The following is a 27,456-nucleotide window of genomic DNA, read 5'->3' on the forward strand; positions in this document are numbered from 1 at the left end:
AAAATTGGATTTTTTGGGGGAAATAAATAAAAAAGCACAACAAAGGGTTTTTTGCAGCCTATGTGGTTGCACCCTTCAAGTTTAAGTGCTTTGTTTCAATAGACTACGTTCCCAATAACATAAATGAATATGGGTTCTACATGGGTGACGGCTTTTTTTTTTAAGTGCTTACCAGAAAGACAGGACAACTAGACCTAATTCTGCTGCTAACGAAGTTGCTGAGGATTTTTCAAATCAAACTCTTCTTTTAGCAGTTGGAAGCAAACAGCAACATTACAATGGAAACCAGCTGTGTCTGGACAAAAACGATGCCAACAACAACAAAAAATCTTCCATTAGAGTTCAGCAGTGTACTGGTGTTAAAAATGCCAAGCTAGAGAGCAGTATGGTTGTTAATACACCAGCCCTGGGCATGGTGCCAGAGTTTCCTCTCTTCTTTGGCCTGGGCCCATTGCAGAGTGGAGTATTGCAGCAGCTTATACAAACAGAGTTTATCTTCCCTGGAGTACAGAAAGTCTGGTATCCGGCAGAGGTCATGAGGCAAGCTGCAGAGGATGCGCAGGACTTGCGATACAGGATCCCTGTGACACAGAACAAAAGTTTATTTAGCCTGATATGAACAAACATGCTTTCTATTGTATGTTAGCTCTTTTTTTTAATTTAAACAGACTGCCAAGTTTTCGGTAATACTGGTTCTGATTCTCAGCGCGTTTCCAAAGGATTTAGCCCACCATCACCTGTTGTGTATCCTAGCAGGAAATGTAGGGCTTTAAATAAATAGCACTATTTTTAACCCTCCCCGCCCCTTCTGCTTTTGCTTTCCACAAAGCCTGGAAATCGCAAAATCAATACATTTGGGGCATACAGCACTTAAAACTTTAAAAGTTGTACCTATTTAAGATTTGAATACATGTAAGTTTAATCACATTCCAAACAGCATTACGGGAGCTTAAGGAGACCCATGATTCTTTTTATGCTTCTGATTTGCAACGTGCTAAAGGAAGTTCTCCTTTTAGGCACTTTCTGCGGGGAGGAAATGAGCCCCAAACAAAGAAAAAGCTCATGGGAGAATTTGGAGTCTACAGAGCAATACTCACAAACACAAAGATTATAAATATTCTCTCCCCATCCTTGTAACTAGGCTGCTGTAGAAAGTTGGATAAACAGAAGTCAGAACGAAATGACTTGCCTTGTAAGAAGCTCTCTAGAGACTGTTCTGCACCTTTTTTTAATTGAATGTGTGTAATAATGTACATTAAATATGTATTTTAAATTTTACATATGTGTGTGTGTGTGTGTGTAATACAATACACACACACCAAAATTGGTTCAAAGGGAGTTACAGCACACAGGGTGGGGGGCGTTGTTCCATCTGGCAAGCTGTTATGCGGACAGAATGTTTGTATTAACACAGTGTTGAATTCCACCTGATCCATAGAACATTGCATGGAAAACCACATTTTATGAGCAGGAAAATGGAACAGAACAGACGAGTTTTACTAAACCTAGCAATCCCTGTGAGTAAAAGCTGTAAGCTGCACCGCACACACTAGTAAAGAGAGCTACGTTTAGGTATTCCCTCACTGTATTAGAACCGAGGCAGGGTACCCTAAAAGGTTCATGATTTTGGAGACAATTATCTTGGAGAATAAACTTCCATAGCTTGTGGGAAATAAAGCATGTGAGAAATTGAATTTAATGGAAATGGAGTGAATCCCTGCCCCCCCCCCCACATAGCAGATACTGTATACTTATGATTAAGGTTTATTCACTTGAATTGGGTTACTGGACGAGCCTACAGTTAAGTCTATGGTATTATGTATATGGACCATGTACACAGTGCAATTAAATCTAGGAAATGAGAAGTCGGCCTGCTTTACTAATGTAAGTCTTGACAGCTGTTTATGCTTATTATAACTTATTGCTTTCCTTCATTTATGTAGCTGCATTCACCCAACAGTTTTATTCCATTTCCCCAAACTGTTAATTCCCAGATCATATTTGAGTTTCCATACAACATAGAAGCCATTTCCAGAAAACTAATGGAACACAACACAGATTAAGTGCTCTTTCTATGTTAGTTAGTTCCAGGGGAGGGAAATCCATTTATAGCCCCCCTGACCTAGAAAATCATGGAAGTGACTAAATTTGGATAAGTATACCAGCATATGGTTCTTTCCTGCTGTTTTCATGGTTGAATCATAGACAAATAGAAGCCCACATGTGTGGAAAGGGTGCTGGAGCAGTGAATTACATTCATTGTTGGGTCAAACCACAACCAGTTTGAATGAAATTTAGCATGCCATGCTGGTATAGAGGTCAAAAGGCCACAGTTCCATAACAAAACTAGTATTGCAGTCTGAAATGAACACTGGAAAGCAGGACAGAAGCACTAGCATTATAATCAGGAATTGTAGAGTTGGAAGGGACCCCAAGGATCATCTAGTCCAACCCCTTGAAATGCAGGAATATGCAGCTGTCCCATACAGGGATCGAACCTGCAACCTTGGCATCAGCACCACACTATATAACCAACTGAGCTATCCAGGTTCTATGCAATATTCATCATGTATGAGTACACCAGTAATCAAGAAAATACACGCATATAATTCACAGGGTGGCTTATTCTCTTCTCTTAGTACAGTAAGTATCTTCTTTCTACCTTTTTTACCCTACTTAGTGGATAAAGATTGAGACCACTTTCAGACACGTTTCTATCAGAACACTTGCAAAAGCTCCCTACACCACTTAGTGACTATACTAACTTCTGCCTAATTGGTTTGGCTTTGGGCATGGTGTGGATTGAGATTAACCCCACTGTAAATGGAAGGGCTTCCTCCTTTCATTCGCAGAAGAGACCAGGATCCAGTAGGGCTCTATGTCAGAGGAAAAGATGGAGCCATTTTTGCTAATCATGCCTGTCTCAGCACCACCCTCCAGAAATGTTTCAGAGGATTTCCCAACTCCCCATAACACCTTTTCATGAGGCACAGGGGTGTGGCGACTGGCAACAATTGCCTCCTCAACCCTTCAGCATGAGTGGAACTCTACTCATCACATGTCCAAATCCAGACAGTGTTAGAAACTCAGATTTGTAAGCTAGGTGCCAAATGGCTCCTTAAACCAAATTTACACTTACCAGAATGTCTAGTTGCCACTTTAGGGCAAGATGGGTCTAAAGTCTTATTTTTCAAATGATGGACTGACTCTGATTGATTCTCTGTTAAACACGCGGCTAGCTCAGATGACAAACTTGAGCCAGCTTAAGAACTTTGAGAACTTAAAGAAAAGTAGTCACTTTATCCAGGGGCAGTCCACATATACCTCTTTTTCTAAATGGTGACACAGTCCATTTATAACGTAAGAATATTATTCACAACTGCGAGCATAGTGGTGGGGAGGGGTAAGCAAAGACAAGCTGCAACATTTAACTATAACGTTACTCACTGTTCCTGCCCAGGCTGCGCAGAAAAAACCATTTTGGTTCCTGAAATTCATTCCGATTGTGCAGATCCTACAGGATGTGGTATTGGTGTGTGAAAACGGTCAACATCCAATGATCTCCAGATGGCGGAGATGTCAGGCACCATGCTAGTGCCCAGGCATCTTCACGTGGCCGCAGGTGGCCAATAAGTCAGGTGCAAAATGCACTTGGCGCCTGGCTAATTTCAAACACTGAATCCAGACCATTGGTGATCAGCATCCATGCAGAACATGAATTTTACGGGAGATTACTATTTCCTGCATAGTTGCTGGCACATGGTCATGGCAGCTGCAGGAGGCACAGCTCTTTACAGCAGAGGAAGAGAACCTGCGACTCCCCAGATGTCGTTTGGCTCAAATTCCAGTCACTCCCAGCCAGCCTAGCTAGTTATCAAGGGTAGGAGCTGTAGCGAAGCTGCCTTTAGCACATCTATGAGAATTGCTGCAGCTATACTAGCAGAGGGCCTGAGATGTAAAGGAATTCAAGACCAATTGCTCTGCAAGAAAGAAGAATCTCAAAAAAGGGCATATCTCCTAATTGCTTAAGGAGTTCACTATGGACTACCAGAGCTTGTTACACATGCCTCACTCCGCAGCTAAACTCACAAAAACAAAATAGCTAAAGGATCAAAATGCTGCCACATAGTTATGCCTCCTTGTGTGCAACAGATAATAAAGGTTTTCAATTGTAAAAACAAGTCATGTATTTATTTCCTTCACATTTTGCACGGTAACAGCAGATGAAAGAGACCATATCAGTCCTTGAAAGCTGAATGCAAACTGAAAAACCTCAGGTGAAAGGTTTCATATCTGCCTTTCAGCGGTAACAATCCTGCAGCTACTTAAAAATCTGAATAACACAAAGAGCCAAATGAGGTAAAATGCTCATAAAATGTAGCTCAATGCCAAGCTTTTCATTTAGGACATTGGGATGAGCTGTGTTTAATCCTTCTATTCAAAAGACCTAACGGTGCAACAGCTGAGCGTCCAATCAAACCTGCAGGAATTCATCTTTCAGTGGCAAACACTTTGAAACCATCAGTTCCATGCTGGCATTTCAGACACAATGAACAACAAATGCAGCAGTGGTAACTCACTAATCTGCCATCTAATGTCACTTTTATCATCCATTACCATAAACCGAACAGCTCATCTAGAAACATCTCATAGAAACAAATTATCACAAGCGAAACCCTTTGCATTTCACAGGACAATGATATGGCACATAGTGTCTATGGTCATGACAACTAACAAAACTTTGCATTTGCAATGTCTGTTGGAACAACCGGCATCTTCCCACACAAGCTGCAATCCAGTGCACACTTACCTGGAAGCGCCACTGAATCTGCATAAATGTGAATACAGAGCTACAGGGAACCAGGCAGAGGGCCTTCTTGGTAGTGGCGCCTTACCTGTGGAACGCCTCCCAAAGAGAACAACTACTACCAGACTTTCAGAAGACATCTAAAGGCAGCCCTGTTTAGGGAAGCTTTTAATGTTTGATGTATTATAGTATTTTAATATTATTATTATTATTATTATTATTATTATTATTATTATTATTATTATTATTATGATTGTGAAAGACTATGGAGTCTTCAGTGCCTCTAGGTTAGTCCCCTGATCTCTTCCCAATGCTGTTCTTTCTAGAAAAAACTAATTCCTAGGAGTGCCTCTGGGCTAAGCAATAGTTTAAAAAGGGAGCAAGTTTCTTCCTTTCATTTCTCCTTTCTCTCTTTTTTTTAGCATAGCACCAAACAACACATTCAGGTTGCAGAAACCAGAAATCACATACATTGGAGTTTTCTTGATTTCTGTCAAGTTAGCACACTGAGTTGGGTCCATACAAAGTTAGCTGCTCTTGGGACTTACTGTCATCAGTATGAGAAGTTTGTTGTTGTTTAGTCGTTTAGTCATGTCCGACTCTTTGTGACCCCATGGACCAAAGCACGCCAGGCACTTCTGTCTTCCATTGCCTCCCGCAGTTTGGTCAAATGAGAAGTTACGGTAGTAATGATTTAACTTAAAACTCATAGATTGCAATGGAAGCTAAATGCAACTGACTGACTTTAGTACCAAGCCACTGGAAATTACAAATGCCAAGATTGTTTGCATCTAAAAAGCCATAATTTGTGCTCCCACCTGAAATATCACTAAGAACCTGAAAGCTAGGTGTGGCAGCTCCAAAGTTATGCAACTTCCTCCCCCAAAGATGCATCTAACGCCTTCATTATGCAATCCACGGCGTATGCTGCAGATGCCCTGGAACTTCATTGTGAATGGTGGGTAAGAAATCGACACTATAAAAAAGTACCGACCAATAACTTTTCATAAATTACCTGTGTTGTGAAATAAATTTTAGCTTATGCAAGTTGGGCTTCACTAGTGACTGAATAATAATCAGCGTGTACTATGTTTCTCCTTAACTACATTTCTAAAAAAGCAAGAACTGTTTTGTACCAAATGGTGCTATCCTAATACTAGGAAAAAGGTAAGGACTGGATTCCTAACAGGAGCTAACCCATCTTTGTATTCTTGACTTGGAATTCGATGGACATCTTTTGGCTTTGAGAGTTTTGCATTGCTTATACTACAAATAAATTTCTACTCAGAAAGGAATCTGTCACTCGCTATTCTACTGGATGTGTTGAAATGACACAGAGACCCATTCGTAACCAACCATTGAATATATGTCATGGAATATTTTCCCTCTGTTCTGGCCTAGCCAATCTCCAACTGTGGCCAAGAAACAGGTTAGCCATACAAAGACAAAGTTGCCAAGTAGATTCTAGTTTCCAATGTCTACCTTTTTCCTTTATCCCACTTGCTCTGTGGTCATTATCCTTTTATGATCATAAAGCCAATTCATAAAACGCTCTCTTTCTCCATTATGTATTGCACTGGTGACAGCTCATTTAGGAATGTAAAATGGGTGGCAGAATCTTTTGTTGGGAACTTCTGCACCAGGTGATACCAAAAAGCAATCTGTGTCTTAAGGAGAATTGATTTGAACCAAATAATTATGCTATATATAGATAAACGGTTAGCATATTTGCAAAGCTAATGGGTCCAGTACAGTTTCAAATTGGATGGGGACCATTTGTTGAGGTCCCTGCATTGCAGTGAGTTGGACTATATGGCCCTTGGGATCCCTTCCAACACTACAATTCTATGACCCTATGATAATATACAGCCTCCATCATTCCTCAATAAAACTCAGTGAACCTCTGCGTGGGACTGTGCCCTGTGTTCCACTCCAGGACAACCCCACCAACAGAAATGTATTTTTATTTTTTATTTAAGCTTCACCTTCCGCACTGGCAGACTCCTCTACAGCATCTTAATTCCATTTGCACACAGAATTAGTCCTTCCATTTGTGGAAGTCTAATTAGGATCCAAGCCCTAGCCTTTTTACATGGAGAAAATTTTGCATTACATTTTCTCTCTCACTCTCCCAACTCCCTCTCTCATTTGCAGACTTGGTCATAATTCATGTCAATCTCTGCTGCCTCCATTAAATTTAATTTTCAGCACATCATATAGACAGGCTAGTAATTAATAATTATTCTTTTCTTAATGATACACTTTTGTGATTTATGACTGTTTTCTCTTGGATGTTATTCCCATTTGTTTGTTCATAAAGACAAGATTGAATACCTTGTGCGTAAACTGATAAAGGCTTTTCAGCTCACTCCTGATAAGGGTCTCCTGTAAATGGGCCCATTTATCTCTCCTTTCTCAAACTTTCTCATGTGTGTGTGTGTGTGTGTGTGTGTGTGTGTGTGTGTGAGAGAGAGAGAGAGAGAGAGAGAGAGAGAGAGAGAGAGAGAGAGAGAGAATGAATTTCTTTTAAAGCATTTGCTTTGATGGAAGTGTCAATCCACACTTACAAATTACCTGTTCTTTCTTCTCCTCCAGATAGCATTCCTTACCTCCTCTCAAATTACATTGTGTTTAGTTCTAACTAACCAAAATTTTAATATACAGTTGCAGAACCACACACAGATCTTTTTAAATCGCATTTATATTCCACCTTTTTGCTAAGGCACTCAAAGAACCATGGTGTACACGGTTCTCCTCCTCCTGCTGGGGGAGGCTCAGCGTAGTAGACTGAGAGGCAGTGACTAGCCCAAAGTCTCTGAGTGAGTTTCATGGCTGAGTGTGGATCTGAACCCTGGACTCCCGGGTGATAGAATCGTAGAGTTGTAAGAGACTTGAAGGGTCATCTAGTCCAACCCCCTGCAATGCAGAAACCTCGGCTAAAGCATCCATGACAGATGGCCATCTAACCTCGGCTTTAAAACCTCCATCCTGCTGGTAAGTCCAAGAATGTATGGACAGCATTTCAAAGTTTTGTCTTTCTTATAAAATAAATGTACTGTATGCGGATAAATTTAAGAATGTAAGGAGAGCCCTGCTGGATCAGGCCACAGACCTATCTAGTCCAGCTTTCCATTTCCCACAGTGGCTACCTCTGGGAAGCCTACAAGCAAGCTATGAGAGGAACAGCGCTCTCTGGCTGTTGTTCGCTAGCAATTCAGAGGCACAATACCTCTGATACTAGAAATAAAAGAACCTGATCAGGATTAATAGTCATTAATCTGTCTAGTCCTCTTTTAAAGCCATCTAATTATGTACCAATCACAACATCCTGTAGAAATGAATTCCCAAGCATTTCCTTTTGACTGTCTTGAATCTCTCCCACCCTGAAGTTTCATTAGCCAAACCCAGGTCCAAGTAGTATGAGACAAGGAGAGAACCTCTCTCTCCACTTCCTCCACACCATGAATTATTTTACACACACATCCTTACTCACATTTTTTAATAAACCATAAATATTGGGACCTTTTTTCATAAGGGAGTTGTCTCAGACCCTGATCACGTTGGTCGTTCTTTTCCCACCTTAGCAACATCTACAATATAGAGAAATGACCATATCTCAGAAGGTATGTGCAGAAGAGGGCATGTTTAGCCTGGAAATATGATAGCCATTTTCAAATATCTGAAGGGCTGTCATATGTTTTATGTTTTCTCCTGCTCTGGAGGGTAGGACTTGAACCAATGGCTCCAAGTTGCAGGAAAGGAGATTCCCATTAGACACATGGAAAAACAATCTCCCTTGGGAGGTTGTGGACTATCTTTCCTTGGAGGTTTATAGGCAGAGGTTAGATGGCCATCTGTCATGGATGCTTTTAGCTGAGATTCCTGCATTGCAGGGAGTTGAACTAGATGACCCTTGAGATCCCTTCCAACTACCCAGAACAATGTGGAGAGGAGGAAAGGATTGTTCCACCTGGCAAGCAGAAATGCTTGCACTGACGAAATTCCTCCTCACAGTATTCCAAGACTTTATACAGATTTGTATAAAGGCATTAAGATATTGCTTGTTGCATTTTCAACCATTTCCCTAATGATCCCTGACATGGAATTGACCTTTTTAATAGCTGCCACATAGTGTTTACACTAAATAACCCCATGATCCTTTGCCTGGTCACCCAGCTCAGCTTCCAATGGTATACATGTAAAGCAATCATTCTTTCGCCCCAATGTGCAACACTGATAGTTTCCTTATATTCCCAAATAATTAATCATGTGAGATGAAACTTTAGTACAAAATTTACAACTGGGTAACTATTCAGTCCTGAAGATGAAGTCTCTGTTTTCTGTCACCTTTTCTATTCTGATACTTTGATCCATTCTATTAGGTCCAAATAACAGAGTAGAACAGACATATTCTCAGGACTATGACCTACAAGGAATCTTTACAAAGATTCCAAAATGACTCTGAAAAGCACTCTCCCTATTGGATATACAGGGTGAGTCTTTTAAAAGACACCCTGTGGAACATGTGTACTCTTTTCACGAGGCCTCTTTTAAAGGACTCACCCTGTATATATTATTTTATTAAAAGATTTTGAAACACCCTTCATAAATTAGTAATCAAGGTAGTGTAAAAGTAAGACCAAAGAGATCATACCTATGTAGACACAACCATAAAATGGAGTATATGATGTGTCCTTTTACCAAATATATTCTCATAACCTTTGCTATAGCATTTCTCACAAGAATCCCTGTCTATCGTTGTTGACCAGTCAGAGGAAGCACTGTTTTCATATATTTTATCCAATGGAATTCAAAATGTATTAGAAGTGGGGGTGATGCGGTAGCATTATGCATAAAAAGCAGCACACTGTTTAATTTGTATAACGTTTCATTAAATTATTACCATTCTGCTTTAAGAGTGAGATGCTTCTAGTAACTCTTTAACATGCTTTCCTTATGTACACAAATGAAGTAATCCGTCAAATAATCTGTTTTGGCAGGAGGAATTTTTATGAGATAAGATGCTACATTCCTCTAAGGGCTGATTTATGCAAGGGCTGATTATGTGGCAAGCATTCCTGTTGTGTGTACACTGATGATTGCACTGCCTAACACCATAAGCAGTAAACAAAATGTACACATCTCCAAAATGTCAGGGGTAAGCAGTGAATAATCCCCAGGATGCTGCTGTGGGACAGGAGTGTTTTAAGATATTTGTCTTCCCTTCACGAGTTAACTGTATAGTGTTCAGCACTGCTAACATGGGTGTGCAAGAGCATCTTGTGTAGAATGCGCACATATATATTCTACACGAGATGCTCTTGCACACCCATATACAGTATTCCTATAGGCATAAAAAAATGTAAGGCTGTCACTACACAGCTCACAATGGAGGGTTGTGTTGTTTTTTTGCTGCACTACTAGATTTGCATAAAGTCAGCAGGAGCAGGGGATAAGAGAGATGGCAGGTTGCGCAACAGCAGAGCCCATGTGATGGGAGCGAGAAGAGAGACCACTGAAAATGAAAATGGTGGTTTCAAACAGCAGCAGAATAAAGCAGAGATGGAAGGAGACAGAGGAGATTGGTGGTTTTAAACAGCAGAGATTTAAATAAAGCAGTGATGGCGCAGCACTGAGCGGGGGAAAACATTTGAAACAATGGGAGAGATTTGAGTGAGCAGGAGGTGACACAGGGGAAAAGGGACAATGTTTTCATACAGCAAGAAGGGAGTTTTAAAAGTCTCCGATAGTGGTTGTTTTTTTTTAATCTTAGCTTCTGTATTGTACCTTTCTGCTATTCCACCTTAAAACTGGTTTTTGCTGTGTTGTTGTTTTTTAAAAAGCCCACAACCCTTCAGCATCTCTCTGTCTTTGCTTTACTTCAATTTCCACCATTATTTTAATCTAAGTGTGCCTCCACCTCTGCTTTACTCAAACGTATGCCATTGTTTGAGCAAAGCAAGAAGAACAGAATGCCGAAAAGAAAAATGGCTGTCCTGAACTTCTCCCTCTTCATCAACTGCCTCATGTGAGAAAGATAAAAGTTGCAGGAAAGGGGGAAGGAAGGTGATATTGGAATTGCATTGACGATTAAAGTAGCGGTGTGGAATGGCCTGAAGAACAGGAAGGGGTGGAAGCTTGTTAATTGGGAAGATGAACAGGGTGCTTAGTATTTGCATTGTGCGGGAGGGAAGAAGATGCAGGAGCTCAACATGGGGGTGGTTTGTATGCAGGGGGGGGGGTCCTTAAAAAAAATCAGCTAAAGTCTATGTTGTCTTACTATCTCCTTCCCAAACTTTCAAGCAAACCATAAATGGCACTGACTTACAGATACATGTATGGCTCATAGTGTACAACTCAATTAATGCCACAGATAAATGGCTGTATCCATGATATTCCTAATGCAGTTGTAGGTTGGGCTACTGCCGCATTTCTACTTTATAATGAGATCCAGCTTTGGAGACAGTGTGGGGATTGGCATGCTCTTTTTATCCGCGGAGTCACTGAAGCAAAGTTTAGGCATGTTGTTTTTCTCCATTGTTCTTAAGCCTTCTTGTATATGGTATATGGAACTATTTTAATGTGCAATCCCATATGTGAATGAAGTTTGGATCCATACCCTGATTTTCTAATAACGTTTAGGAAATTTGGAATATGCCATTCAGGTACGCACTCAATTAACCTCCCTGATACACAGATTATTCCCCCTTTCCCCTTCCACGGTTTTCTTTAACTGTGGTGTACCTTTACGTCTAAATCAGTGCACCAGCAAGGATTGCTCTCATCACCAGATTTGCAAACCTCAGTGATTGGTATTGGTGTGTGTGTGTGTGTGTGTGTGTGTGTGTGTGTGTGTAGAATCTTGTTATAGTCAATCTAAGCACCTATGCATATTTAAAACAACACTGAAGTTAAAACAACAATGGAAAGATGGAATTTATGTAGGAAAGGCTATGTGAGCGCATAACAAAATGTCTGAGCATCAAGACTGAGAATATGACATTGACATCTACAGCCACCATAGTTTTATGAGACAGCTTCCTTATATCATTGTTTTGTCTGCAAACAGCACCCTACCGCTGATGGTTTGAAGTGCTTTCAGTTCTTTTTGACAGCATCATTAGCAGTAATAGTACTATAAAATTTCTAGCCCTTTGGTGTTTTGGGTTTAGCAGTGGATAAGAGTACTCAGATGTTTGCTCAGAGATCCGACCAATAAAATGTAAAGGATTGCTGGTATTAAATCCATTTGTCATTATAATAAACTTTTAGAAGGTAAGGGGAGTGTAGTGCATAGATCTGGGTAGGTCACTGCAAATTGTTCTGGAATTTATTCATTTATATGTGAAATTTAAACCACACTCTAGTAGTCTGGAAGCTTAGAACTGAACTGCTAAGACAGCAGCCTGTGGGCACCATATCTGATCATTGTATATCCCCTCAGAACAAGTCCAAGAAATGGAAAAACATAAAAAGCTATTGTCCATATCATTGTGAGAAATTAAAGTCGCTCAACCAGAAATTGCAACTTCCTTTTAAAATAATCCATCAACTTTTTGCATTTTTATTCTTTTCATGTTTTTTTCCAAATCATAAACTACTTCAAGTCAACTTCTAGCTCCATCACTGCTTTACTGTGTTTAAAAGTACTAAAAAAAAAAGCAATTTATTATAAGCTCTCCATGGTTTCACCTTATCTAATGCACTTAATTTAGTTCATCTCCTGCTTCCTTTGTAGTGTTACAGGCAACCGTAAGATTGGAAGCAATTTATTAATAAGAGAACATGCCCTACAGCTTTAGCATCTGAAAACACTTCCTGAATGGTAATATATCTGAAGCTCTGAATTTATAGCATATAGTGAAAGTTAATAACATATACCATAATTCTTTTATTGCATGCAGCCTTGTTTATCATCAACAGAAAGGAGCTGGGTGCTTCAGATATGGGCAACTATAAAGTTATTCCAGAGAAACACTGACAGTAAGGAACTGGCTGCAATGCCTCTACAGTGGTACCTTGGGTTAAGAACTTAATTCGTTCTGGAGGTCTGTTCTTAACCTGAAACTGTTCTTAACTTGAGGTAGCACTTTAGCTAATGGGACCCTCCCACTGCCACCGCCGTGTGATTTCTGTTCTCATCCTGAGGTAAAGTTCTTAACCTGAGGTACTATTTCTGGGTTAGTGGAGTCTGTAACCTGAAGCGTATGTAACCTTAAGCATATGTAACCCGAGGTACCACTGTTCTTGGTGCAGATGTCCAGGAGCCAAGGCAGCAAATGTCCCTGCTTCTCCCTCTGGGAAGCCTATTTCATTAATAACTTATTGGAAGAGATGCACATCTCCTCATCCTTTCTTGTTAAGCCTTACCACTCCAGTACGATGGAGTATCCTGTCCAAACACATTTTAAACTGTGTAATTTGGAATGCATGTCCCATTATTTTTAAAAGGACTGTATTAAGGAGAGGACTGTGCTTCTAAGCAAAAAAGCCCTCTTACCAGTGCAGGGTCCTGGGAAGTACCCGCCCCCCCAGGTAGATTTACATCTATTTTATTTTTATATATTAATTTTAATGCCACCCTTCATCCGAGGATCACAGGGCGGTTTATAATATCTACACACACAGAATTTAATACAGAGTTTAAAAGTGAGTGTGCACCTCAGGCACATTAATGTGAGGGCCTCCTGAGAAATTATTCTGACACCCCCCCCAGCCCCCACCCATTGATTTGGTGGCAATGGTGAAAAGAAAAACCACTGAAGTAGACACAGCACTCAAGTAGGTGGACACAAAGATGTGGATACGAAAAACCATCTCTAAAATCATCATGTCAATCATTTGATGAACAGGTCAGAAAAATAAACCTTTCTCAACTGATCAGGGGCGTACTTAGGTGCCCTTGTGTCCTTGGCAAGAAGATATATTGACGCTCCCCCTCAGGCTCTTGGCAATCGCTCTCCATCTTCCACCCCCCAAGCCCCTTCTAATAGCGCCAACCAGAGGTGCCCAGAAGTGTCTGCGGGGGGTCTGGTCTAGCCCCCAGAGAAGTTGAGGAGAAGCTGGGGGAGCACATGGACAGGCTCCTAGCCACAGTCGAAAGGTGTGATTTGGCAGGAGCCAACCTGCGACTGATCTACTCAGGAGGGGAAACTGTGTGCCATTGTGTACAAATAAATGAGGTTGTGGGAGAGCCACTTCCCCCAAAGATTGGCTGAATAAAGTCCTTGGGCCAAACAAATATTAGCCACCCTACTGTACATTATTGGAGTGTTAAGAGTCAATTTTACTTTCTCCATTGACCTCTTATGAGCAATATGTTATAAACAGGATTCAATCTTTTAAAAATGTGAACCAACAGCCAAGTTTCAGACCATGCTGCCTTTCACGGGATACCAAAGATAAAGCAATTAGCTCTGAATATTAATGACTGGAAGGTTTTCACATGTTGATTTTTTTCAGTTTTTAAAATGTTATCAATACGCAAATGCGAGTAATATACAATTTTTCAGCCTTTCTTAACTAAAGTAACAGGGGGAGAATGTGCACCTTTAACATAGATGCAACTAGTATGTCACCTTTTCCCGGGAGAGGTTCCTCTCCTTTTGACAGGTGGGTGAAAAACAAAAACTCAGCAACTGATTGTTTTGTACTGCAGCTGTACTGTAGTAAAAGCTTCATTAGATACATATATATATATATATATATATATATATATATATATATATATATATATATATGCTCATAATGGTCATAGCAAGGCAAAACTGAATGCGACAGCCGTTGAATTACACATGCACCAGATCAATGAGTTAAATAATTAACGGGAACTTTTTCAAAATTAGTTTTTCTCTTGGTTTCTGATAATTAGTACGAAAATAACTTGTTTTGCAGAGGTTTAAAAACAGCATTTATTAATCTGCACTGTACCCAGTTTCCTAACATACTAGCTGAAGTGCACAATTACAGTAATTGCTTTAATTGCACTGCAGCATTTTATACAACCTTGCATGCACAGGAAAATGCCACTGTAAACTGAACAAATGTATTTTTAAAATCCCAAACATTTTATTTAAGGGAATCATGTTGCTGGTAAATTCAGTTGCAGTAGAAATTCAGCTCTCTGGACAGTTTGACATTTTGGCTTCTAGTTTTTCACTTTATTATTTCCTTTTTTAAAAAAGTATTTAAGCCCAAGCCCATACCACTATTTTTCAGGTTCTCTTACAAATGATGTAACACAGCTTATACCAGAAGAATGGAGTAGAAACAATGGGAAATATGTGCTTTAAAGCCACATAACAGTAAATGTTCAGAAACCATGTGTGTGTGTGTGTGTGTGTGTGTGTGTGTGTGTGTGTGTGTATATATATATGCCTATTTGGATAGGCACCTAATCACCTTTTTCTTCCTTCCTACTCTCAATTTCTTTCTCCATATTCATTTGCCATGATGGGGAAATTGAATTTAGACAACTAATATCAAGAACCAAGCTCCCAAGTACTCTCCATGGGATATGCTTTGCACTCCATGCTGGGATGAAGCAAAATACTGTATAATGATGATAATCACTAACTACCACCAGCTTTGTTGCTGAATACTTTCCTTAATTAGCGATAAATATTTGTCACAATTACAAAAGCTAGTTTGCACTGTGTTTCTTGAAATTGCATTGACAGCATTTTTTCAGGCATGCCTACTTATAAGTAAGTCCTACTCAATTCAATGGCACTAACCTCCAGGAAAGCGTATATGGAATCACTTCAAAATATACCTAGTTAGAATTCGACTTGTGCAAGTATGTGTTCCTGGTGAAATTGGGAGTGACTGTACAAGCTAGATTCCTGGTAAGATGTTCTTGTTTTATGGTCTTCTCCCCTAATAGCTTCCTGGTCTCAAAGCAAAGAGGGCATTAGTCCTTAAAAAGAAACTGGTGGTTTCAAATAGTTTGCAACAGCACCACTAATAATTTTATTATTTATATGCCATCTATATAACTGTTCTTACCTTGTGATGGTGCATTGGCATGCTTTACATCAGGCATCCCAACCTTCGGCCCTCCAGATGTTTTAGACTACAATTCCCATCATCCCTGACCACTGGTCCTGTTAGCTAGGGATCATGGGAGTTGTAGACCAAAACATCTGGAGGGCCACAGGTTCGGGATGCCTGCTTTACATCGTTCTCAGAGTACAGTCTAAAGACACTTCATACAGCCACCTTGCTGCACCACCTAGGTATGGTCATTACCTGGATGGGTGATCCCCTTGGGGGATGCTGCCTTGAGTTGTATGATAAGAAAGCAGGCAGGAGACAAATGATATATATCTCACGGGTGCAACTGGTGTGAGAATCAGACTATAGATCTGGAAGAGGATTTCTGTGTTATTTCATTTAGCTCATTCAGCAACAGAATACCCTTATACTCACATTATTGTCCATGATTTGGCTGTGTCCCTCCATTTTAAACGTACTAGGTATCCTGTGCCTCTCTTACAATTTAGAATTTATTTCGGCATTCACTGCCAACGCTACTTGACACTACTTGGCCTTCCTCTCTGTTCTGCTGGTTTCCTACACACATCAGTCTGAGGTTTCACACATGCAAAGTATCAACCAGAATATAATCCATAACATGTCTTTACACTCAGTCAACCCATTTACCTCTCTACATGTATCATCTAAACTCCTTCATCCTCCACTATCTCTGAAAACTTTGGGTTGCGTCCAACGGCTGGCTTTGAACTGCTAAGCAGAAAGCACTGCCACTTACGTGAGGAAGCGTATCCCATTTTTACCAATTTCCTCCACACATCTACTGCAGCCCATCACACTCCTTATCCCATACTATTCCAGAGTGTTCCACAGCTGTGAAGAGCAGCATTGCACGGGACAGTTTGTAGGTGGAATCAACAAAAACAAGGTGTCTCACTTCACAGAAGTGCTTTTCGCTAGTGAAAATCCACTAGTTGTACAACCATTTTGTTCTCTTTAATTAGGCAATGAAAGTATGTTGCATTGTTTGTAGAAATGTCTACCCAGTAAGCCTGATGTGATTATTTTATGGGTTACTTAGTATCCACACTAAATCTACAATCAAAGCTATTACTCTGTTTTTAAATTTGGATTTTCTGAAATTTCTCTGTCAGTCATATGTTTTTTCTACAGACTGATTCTGATTTGGATACTGCTAGAAACTACTCTAGTAAAGGTTGGCATGTTAGCTTGTATAACTTACAAATGGGTCTGTCTTGACCAATAATCATGTTCAATGAAGTACATTCTAATTCATTTACATGGCACTTAATTATAAATTGGTTTATCATTCTTTATTAGTTAACTATGTGAGCTGAGCCACAACAATTCTGTTTCCAAATGAAGAAATGGCACCGGGAGATCTAAAATTGCCTGGGGGGGGTGGTGTCCTACAGGCTAAGATTTGAATCCAAGTCAAATATGCCAATATCTTCCTCTTACTCAAATATCCTAAAAGGTGTCAAGATGGTGAAAAGGCAAACTACTTCATAATTACAAAAGGAACTGAAAAAAACGCAGCAGGATGTTGTTATATAAACCATTTGGTGCGTACACATTTAGTGTAGTCAACATTATGTGTGTGGAAATCTGTTTGCACAAGAGGGTTTTTCTGACCCTTCCTCTCTGTAGCCCCCTGTATCCTTCAGGGAAGAAAACCTGGTATGTGGTGCATGGGCTTCAACAACATGCAGAATCATTAAAAGTTAGTGTGAGGCAGTTTGCATAAACAAGCTGCTTCCATCTGACTGTCAGCATTTCTGTCTCCAGCTGCAGCCTCTGAACCATCTCCCACGCCTTTCCTAAGGATTGTCTGATCCACAGGCGAAACTTATCATGGGCCTGTGAGACTGCAATGGAGGGGGAGGGGGAATTGGGAAAGCCCACTACACACAGATAATTCTGCCCATATAACACTGGCATTTTGGTTTTGGTTGCACTGTCGTTAAAAAGACAAGTTGAAGAAAATTAATGCAGCTTTTTGGACTACTGTTTTAAGACCTTCCTGTAAGACAAGACTGAAGAGCCTAGAACTTATTGCGTGGGGGCGGGGGGGGGGGCGGGCGGGGAGGGGAGGGGAGGCATACTAAGATTGGAGGATGGTATGAGAGAGATTTGCAAAACTGAACAACTGGGCATAGCATTAAAAAAAAACCCAAAGCATTGCTTCAAAATAAGGGTATAATTTGTAGTGGTTCACAGAGTTCATAATTAATGCATGGGATTCACTATCACAAGATGTGGTTGTAATCACTGGTTTTAAAGAGTCTCTCTCTCTCTCTCTCTCACACACACACACACACACACACACACACACGTTAATGGAGAATAGTTCTATACAGGACTGTTAGCTACAATACCTAAAATCACAGCAGTATGCCTGTTCTGAGCCCCAGATAATAGAACTAAGAACATCCAAAAACATCACATTGGACCAACATCCATCTAATGAACAGAGTGGCCAATCTAAAAAGTCCATTCTTACGTTTTTGATCACAAGTGGGAAATCTGTGGCCCTCCAGATATTGTTGGACTACAACTCCTATCATCCCGGATCATTGGTCATGTTGGCTGGAGCTGATGGCAGTTGGCAGTCCAACATCATCTGAGAAGTCACAGGTTTCCTTATTTTATCTGGATTAAGATAAAAGGGAGACTCTGGTGCCTGGGTACTGTGTAACAAACAAAAGAATTCAGTACCGAAATTGACCTGCGTAGGTGTCATCGTTCCATTTAATGAATACGAACAAACATTTGTGTCACATTGCCACCATTAACATGTAGATAATATATATAACTGTATGTAAATAAGTGATCCTATATATTGCAAAACAGGAAAATAGCTAAATGCATGTTCAAGTGTGTGGATCCATTGGCTTACTGATTTGGACCATTAACATGGTTTCAATTAAATTATTATTATTATTATGCCTGCCCTTAACCATAAGGTCCTAGGATGGTTGCAACAATTTAAAATACAAAATTGCCTTAAAAAAAAAGAACAAAATATGTTGCATTTCACTTTGAAGTAAGATTTACAGAAACCTTAATCATGTGCACTGAGAGAAATGCATATCTTACTAAAGAAAACAACTATTAAATCTATACTAATTTGATTTTAGCCCTAGTAGTCAAAAGGAGAACCTGTAATTGCAAGATTGCAATTTTATTTATTTTATATATTGGGTTAAAAATTCAAACTGAGTGGCTCTCTTTGAATAAGAAATCTCTTCAGTGCTGAACAAGTGTAAAAGTAAGCAGCATTGGGAAATGGTATGTTAAATGTTGAGCTAGACATGTGCTAAAGCATAGGAATGTGGCAAAAAAAAATTGTACACATTTTTAAGTATCTGTAAGCAAACAAAAATCTAGCTGAACACAATCACACTAGAGGTAATTATTTGAGCCCTGAATTGTTTCACAGTACCCTGTAACCTACCATCTCTTGGATTTAGCTACTCATAACCTGATCCTAAGCACATATATGGAGCTAAGTCTTACTAGCGTGAATGAAATTTTCTTGTAAGAGTGCTCAGTATCACAACCTTGACCCCATTGATTGCAATGGGACAAAACTGATTTAAAAATCAAAGTGTTGTTGCCTTGCCTATTGGGTTAACTGCAGGCTGGGATGTCTTTGATATAGGTAAGAATATATAGAAATGTCATCAATCATGGAAACTCCTGATCAAAGTTACAAATATATTTACGTATGAAATTAAGCAGACCAGTAAGATAGTATGTGTACTGCTGCTTGATATGCATAGGGAAAGTTCTGCTGTTAAGTCGGGTACTATTGTTACAACTTGATACAAGATTCATAGGTTGAGTAATTCAATGAAAAAATATCGTTTAAAATGCCTCTCTCTTACTGAAGCCATTACAAATCAATTTCTCTCCAGTGGGGAAAGCATATTTATGTCACTCTAAATGTTTTAAGATCCAATTAGAACGGTTCTTACTTTGAACTTAACATAGTCATGGTAGCTTTATCAATCAGTTTCAAAATCCAGTAGTAAATCTGATTTTTTAAAAACTCCAACAAATTCATCACTTTAAAAATCTAGGTATCCCAAAGGTTTAAGCAAGCCATTCCCAGATAAAGGCCTACTGCTAGCACAGATTTTTCTGCCTCGCTAACCTTCAGCTTAAAAGATTACCAAAATGGTTTCTGGGAGGCTGTTAAAAGTTTTAAATTGCAAGTTGAAATAAAAATATTATGGCCAGAAGAAGTAATGCTCGAAAAGCACAACTAAGGAAAACACTTTAATATCTCCGCTGGGATATTTTTTAATGGCCTTTCAGCCCCCATTCCCATTCAATCCACTTAAGTCTCTCTATATTTTTACAAAAATATGAATGTTCTGCTTTGTGTTATTGTGAGAGTCTTTAAAATTGTATTTCAGATACCTTTCCAAAATTGCTTTTAATTTTTAAAGAGCACCATAATGATGTTAAATTTCTCTCTAGCAGGAGGATTTCCAGGTAGTATAAGGATTAAGAGGAAATGTTTGCTTTGCGTTGTGCATTCAAATGTTTACGTGTTGAACTTGGGGGTATATTTTTGTTGCACTTTCAGAGAGCAGAGACAGATCTTTTCTCACTACCACTGTCCAATTCTTTACAACTACACAGATCATTAACAGTGCATTTAGAAGATTAGTGCTTTTTTTACAGGATTTCTACCTGGACTAGCAATGTACTGAACTGACAATTCTCGCCCATTCATTTTCACAGGTTTTAAAGGGGAAACAAATTACAAAACGCTGGTCACCAATAATGGTTCTTGTGGCACTTGTTTCATTTACCACAAAAGGCCCAATTTACTAAACAATCATTGGTTTGTTGCTGTTGTTATTTTTATGATTAACAAACCAAATGTATTGTAATTATATACTTATGTATTCCATTATCAGATAGGTCCCACTGTTACTGACATGGGTACTGAAGCATTCCTTGTTGATCTCCTACAGGCATAACTTGTTGATCTCCTTAGCAAATATATCCATCCCAAGATGGATGATAATCTCCAATGTCAGTGATACACAATATTCTCTGCATCTTCTATTGTCTTGCTTTTGTATGTCCCAATTTCACCCCTCTAGAGATATCAAAGCCAGATATGATTTCAGGAAGGGTTAGAATCAGTGGTTTTAATATGGGCTTTCCCATAGATGCCAAAGACCTTTCCCCCCCTAGGTACAATTGTAAATCCAAAACTTGTTTGATAGCAACCAGCATGGATCACGTGATCTATGCTGCTTTAAAAAAATATAACCCTTCCATGTTGCATGGTTTGGTACACAGAAGAACAATTTATGTCATCAACATTTTCAGCCAACTGACTGTCAGCTACTTTTGCAAAGCATACCCTTTTGTGTGAAATTCCACATGGGAAATAAATGATCTAGGACCCTTATTCCAAAGACCAAAGCAGAGCCTCCTAACCTTCAGCCCATCCTATGCAATTCCATTATATTTAATGGCCAAAAGCTCAGTTCACCACATCCGCTCTCCCTAAAGATCAACCACTGGTTATGTGACTTGCTAGAGTAAATAACGGCAGCTACTAATTCAATACATTTCCCTCCAACTGATGGGAGAAGGCCTGTGTAATTAACTGTAATGAGATTAAATGAACTTGTTATTAATTCCCGAGTATTCTAAAGAGGTCTGAGGCTTCAAGTGTTGTTTTATTGTACTTTTGATAACTTATTTTAAGTAAGCATCAGCATTTTCAATGTAAAGTGGAAGGATGAACCCTGTGGCATGCAGCAGAATAAATGAATGGCATGGTTAACAATTCAAATCAAATTAAAGGTGTTACAAACATGCATTTGAATTACCTATGGAGTTGAGTTAGACAGGAAATAAAATGAAAAGGGAAGAGACTTAATGAGACAGAACTGATATAGTTTACCCTACCTGTACTTTGTTCCATGACTTCCTTTTGACACATATCTTGGACATTCACAGTGCAATTCACTATGAACTCTGGGGACGAGCAATCATTATTTAGCTGAAATTCCTCACACTGATAGCACTGTATTTGCAAAGCAAATCCTAGAATAGAAAGAAACATTATTTAGCATGTGCTAAGAATAATTTTTAATGCAGAAATTCTGTATTTCTATAGGAATAAGCCCCATTGAACTTAATAGGACTTATTTCATAAGCATAAATAAATACTTGCAGTAAGCAAGCAAGTCCCATTGATTCAGTAGCACTTACTTTTGAGCAGTCATGCTTAGGATTGTGCTGTATATTAAGTTTCCTTTTATTTAATTTCTCTCTCTCACACACACACACACTTATTCATTCTCTATTTGGCTGTAACCATTGTCCTTTTAGCTAACACCATGGTTTAAGGATATAGTATCCTTTAATAATCTGCCAACTTCATTCCACATCAGACCTTTAAACATGGGCAAAACTCATTATCAGTTTGCTTCCAAGTTTCAAACCCTTCTGGCTTCATCAACCTAATCTGTATCCAGCAGGGGGCAGACTGAACAATAATGAGCAGTAGCAAAATTGATCTGTTTTGCTCACCATCTTGTCCTCTCTGCTTTTCCTTCTTAAAAGGTTTGGTGTAGGGTTGTGTCTTTTTTGAGCACTAGGCTTTTAAAAAGCAAGCAAATGACGGAAAAAGTAAACCTCCTAATAGATGTGCTCCAGAGCTTTTCTGTGCCAAAGGGTTTACTTAACTACTAATTAATTGCAATGATTTAATTACTATTTTGCCATGCACAATTACAGCTGCAAAGCATCCTTAGCTTCCCTCTTTTATCATGCAAACGAGGGTCCTTTCGGAAGTTTAAGGCGAGGGCCGGGGGAGTTTCCCCATATTTACTGTCTGCTGGAGCTGTGCCTGAGCAAGGGCATCCATCCTAGATCTCCCAGCGTTCCTGGAGGATTTGGGTGCTACGGAAAGATCCGGACGGGATAGCCAACGCCGCCCCACACCCATTGACAGACGTGGTGGGAAGCGGTGCTTTTAGCAATGTCTCCTTAAAATAAGGTGCGATCATTGGAAGGAGCTGTTTGATCGGGCTAGCACGCAGGGAACTGGCTTCAGTGCGGTCACAGCGGAAAATCAAGCTCAGCTAGTCATTTAGCTGCCCACGGACGCCCGAATAGTTGCCATTACTCAGCTGAGTTTCCTCCCCATTCAACTCGTGGGGCCAGGCAGCAGGTATCTGGGCTGTTTTACTTAAACAGGTGCCTGCTGGCTCCTGACGGGCAGCCCTAGCGTTGTTGCTTCTTAAGGTAGTTTGCAGGAGAACTACTAACACTCCCCCCCCCACCAAAGGGCTCTGCAAGGAACACGGGGGTTGGGAGGGTAACCGTGACGCACAGACCGAGAAGAATCCTCTGTTCCGAGGGTGGCTAGTTGGCTACTAAGCGGAGGGCTTCCCGGGCAACCGCTTGCCTGTGCGAATCGTCACCCCTCCCCGGGAAATAGGGGGAAGGAGACTCGCGGGAACGATGGGGCGGGGGCTGCTACTCTACGGCTTGCTGCGATCTGCCCGCGGAAGTTCCCAGGGCTTGTCTGGGAAGCTCGCCTCGGCAGCGTCCCTAAGGCAGCGCAAATGGACTGCTCCCAGACAGATCCCAAGCGAGTTCTCCTTGGAAAGCCGAGTTTCTCTTCCAGAAACAAGCGCAGCAGGGATGGGCAAGCAAGCTTTCCTTGCTGCTGTGAGCGAGACCTCGGGAAGCGGAGGGGTTCCAGAGGCGGCGATGACCACGGGTGGGCTGCGTGACCCCGCGCATTGCTCGGGAGAGGCACACAGAGGAGCCAGGGTCCGGCGGTGGCTCAAGCTGGTAGGCAGGGCAGAGCTGCCGGCGAGACGGTAGCAAAAGGAGCAGCCGCCGCCGCCGGCTTCTTGGCTGGCTGGGGCGGGAGCTGCAGAGTTGGTGCCAGCAGCAGCTGTTGAATGGCAGGCGCGAACTTTGCAGAGTGTCGGCGAGGAGTCCTTGGCACTGGGCAGGCACCGATTCGAGTCGGCGGGGGTTGGGGATCGGCTACGGCGGGCGTCCCCTCTTACCTGGCGCCAGCAACAATCCCCAGAAAGTTGTCGCCACGGCGAGGAGCCACATCCTCTTGGAGCCGTCGGAGGGGCTGGCGGTGGCGGTAGGAGACGCTGGCCAAGGCACGGCAGCTCTCAGCAGAAGCAGCAGCCGGGCGACGCCGGGAGAGCCGCGCACCTCTGCCTCGTCGGACTGGTGCGACTGCTGCAGCCGCTGCGGAGAGGAGCTCCGGGGGCAGCAGGCGACGCCTCAGCCCGCATCGCCCGCCCGAGCCCCGGCTCCCTCTCGTCCTCCCTGCGAGAGCTCCCTCCAGCCTCGCCGGAGTTGAGAGACTGAAACTACAGCGGAAGACGCCTAGCCAAGAAGAGGAGAGGGAGAGGAGGGCGGGGAGAGAGAGACCCACCGAATAACCCCCACCCGCCTTCCCGGGGTCACGTGGTGCCCCTCCCCCCTTTCCTGCAGGGGGGGAAGGAGGGAGAAAGTTTATGGAGACAGGCAGAATCCTTCAGCTTGGAGAGGCGAAGGGGGAGGAGCCCCTCCCACCCTCCAAACACCTGCACGCGCCGCAGCTGCGATGGGGGAGGAGGCCGGCGGTCAGCCACTCAGTTCCCACCTGCGGGGCTAACGCGGAAGCTCCTCCGACGCAGCCGCGTCCCCAGTTGGATTATTATGGAAAGACCGGCACTCTCATCTAACACCCAGCAATACAATAGCCCCTTCGTGGACCAACTTTAAACAGCTGCTTACTCTTTTGCTCAGGCTTCTCTCTCCCTCTCTTTCACCCCCCACCAGGGTCTTCTCTCCCTCTGTCACTCACACTCACTTTCACGCTGTCTCTCCCCCTTTCATACCCTCGCCAGATTCCTCCGCCGCCGCCTTAGGACGGTGTGTAGTTGTGAGACTCCCTCTCCCCCACTTGAAAACAATGATCAGTTTTCCCTAAGCAGCCTTTAAAACGAACGAATGAATAAATAAATAAAACCACACAAACGCTGTGGAGATGCAATAGTCAAAATGACTCATCGAGAGTGGATTAGTTGGCTGCTACAATCAATCAACCACTTTCAAGTAATTTTGCAATTAGTGGCTAATAGGTGGCTTTCCTCCGCTCTGATTGCCGCCACCTCCCCGCCCCTCCGCGCTTTTATGGGCGCGATTGTGGTTGTGCGAACACATTAATTGGCCGTGGACGACGTGAACTGGAACCAAGGCCGAGGGGGAGTTCGCGCTCTGAGAGCCGACGAGGCAGGGGAGCCATTCACTTACCCGCCCGCTGTAGGAGGGCCGCGGCCTGTCCCACGCCGAAAGCGCCTTCCACCGGTGTGGTGTCTGTATTGGCGCGTCTCGTCTCCAGTGCGCCCAGGGTGGGCGACGTTTCTCCCATCCTAGACTATATACGTTGCGCTTTTGCCGCCTGTTGTAACTGCCTGAGGCACTTGGAAAAGAGAGGAAGCCTCTCTCGGGCGCAGGAAAAAGGCCGCCCTTTCCACACAGAGACAGCCGCGAGGGACAACAAACGGAGCCGTGCAAAGAAAGAAGCTCGTTTTGGTCTGGGCTTTTCCCAGGGCGACGCCTTCTGCTCCTAAATAATCGGCACATATCAAGCAGTGGCGGCTTCAGTGCCCTGTCCCCAATAGTTTCAACCTGGTGCAGGGACCGCAGGCCGGCTCATGTTGTGGAGCAGGTGGAGAACAGCTTGAGGTTGCTGGGGATGGGTTGGGGGGGGGGTCTAAGGGCAGTAGGCTAATACCTCAGATGTCATGATCGCACAGGTCACAGTATAGGCGTGCACACCGGCACACACTCATCTCCTCCATTGGAGAGGGATGTGCTTGGTGTTTATGTTTTCCCGTCTTTCATGTGGCGCTTTGGCAGCATTTGAGGCGGCAGCTTGCTGAACTGACTGCAGAGAAGAAGGTGAAGGGTGCTCTCGCGGGAGGCCCAGCGGATGCGCCAAGTCGTCTCGCGGCCAAAAGTATTTCTGTACTTTCGAGAGAGAACATACCCGGCACCCTTGAGGACTAGAAACGGACTTTTAAGAAAACGAAAGAGGGATGAGTTGTAAAATGCCCTCATTCTGTGCCAGATTGCTAAATTTGCGTGTGCATCCTTATGGTTTGGATGCACGAAATGCTCACCTAAGGTGTCCACCCCCACCCCCCCGCACAAAGAGGGTAGCCTGAGCAGTTGCTGAAGGCTACGTTATGCGTTTACTTGCATAGTGGCTGTCAGGTTTTGAACCAGGAAGTCAGTGTTCAAATCTTGTCTCTGCTCTGAATTTATGCTAAGTTTAACCTAAGCAGTTTCCCCTCACGCAACACGGGAGATAACAATTACTTGCCATATAGGATTATTGTAAGGGTCGCAAAGCGTGAAGCGCTTTGAATACTTGAGAGCGATGCGCAAACATTTAATACGATTAGTTTGCACAAGTCAGAGAAAAACATCTGTTGCTGCTTTTTATTCCCTGGATACGTGTTCCTGAAGCAGAGATGGGGAACTTCTGGTCCTCCAAATACGGGTGAAGCACAACTGCCACCATTCCTGGCCACTGACCATACGGACTAGGGCTCATGGGACTAGGAGTCCAAACACATCGGGTTGCCCATCCCTGTTCTGAACTCTGTCTAGTAACAGTGGGTGAATCAACAGGGTGCGTGGGTTAACGTTTTGCGCGCCTCCCGCATGCATTCAGAAGCATGCGTGGGCAGCCTCTTTTCTCGGGCACTTAAAAAAAAATGTACGGCGACTGTACACTAACAGTGTCTACAAAACAACTCACGCTATTCCGAGGCAACGGGGAGGAAGTGACGCTGTGCCGTAGTGAGGAGGCGCCAATACGCTCTAACCAAACAACCAAATAGGCGAGCTTAAACGAGGGAAGGCTTTGCGCAAGCGTGTGTGCGTGTAGTAGGATTAGGTGGTCAAAAGGGCGCGCGCTCAGGCACGCACCGCCGCGCTCGAGCCGCCCCCCTCGCTCGCTCATCTTTTTGGCGGGAAAAACGAAGGACGAGGCGCGAGGAAGGCAGCGCTGCCTCCCGCGCAAAGAGGGTCTTACGGAACGGAGAACGCACGCCCTTCAGCGTTTTCAGCCAAGTGCTGCTGAACACGGGGAAAGCGCTTCGTTCTGTGGGAAAACAATGTGCCGAGCGGCCCTTAGGAGCGCGCCGCCTACTACCTGCCTGCCGCTCTCGCGCGCTGCTGTGCTCCAAAGGCGCGAAACCTCACCCGCTCCCATCGCCATGGCTCGGAGCGTTTGTGTGTGTGTGTGCGCACGCGCTTGACTAGCTGAAAAGCGCCTTCTACAGCCCGCGCAGCCTCTTCCAACCTGAGAAAAATGAGCCAAACAGGCAGCAAATGGGAAAGGGGGACCGGCAGGCAGCTTATCCTTCACATAAGTTTAAGCTTGATGACATTATGGCAGCCTTCACCAACCCGGTGCCCTCCGGATGTTTTGGACTACAACGCTGACTGGGGCAGTCGGGAGTTGTAATCCAACTGGAGGGGGCGCCAGGTTGGCGAAAGAAGAGTTAAAGCATCTCTCATGCCTTACCTTAGTGCTGCAGAGGGGGCGGCAGTCTGGG

General features: G+C 42.6%; 1 protein-coding gene across 2 annotated transcripts; it reads right to left on the reverse strand.

Moving 5' to 3' along the window:
- Positions 1-18: 18 nt before the first annotated feature.
- On the reverse strand, positions 19-27,105 carry LYPD1 (LY6/PLAUR domain containing 1). Of its 2 annotated transcripts, XM_081922160.1 has the most exons (4): positions 25,139-25,224; positions 23,890-24,820; positions 21,767-21,904; positions 19-581 (listed from the first exon to the last, which is right to left on the reverse strand). In XM_081922160.1, the coding sequence occupies exons 2-4, from the start codon at positions 23,939-23,941 to the stop codon at positions 343-345; spliced, it is 429 nt and encodes a 142-aa protein (XP_081778286.1). In that variant the 5' UTR covers positions 23,942-24,820; positions 25,139-25,224; the 3' UTR covers positions 19-342. The 2 variants fall into 2 exon arrangements, with proteins under 2 accessions (XP_081778286.1, XP_081778285.1); XM_081922159.1 differs by lacking the exon at positions 23,890-24,820 and having other exon boundaries at positions 25,139-27,105.
- Positions 27,106-27,456: the final 351 nt, after the last annotated feature.

This window comes from Podarcis melisellensis (assembly GCF_964234715.1).
Source record: "Podarcis melisellensis genome assembly, chromosome: 1".
In the NCBI taxonomy this organism is placed as follows: domain Eukaryota; kingdom Metazoa; phylum Chordata; class Lepidosauria; order Squamata; family Lacertidae; genus Podarcis; species Podarcis melisellensis.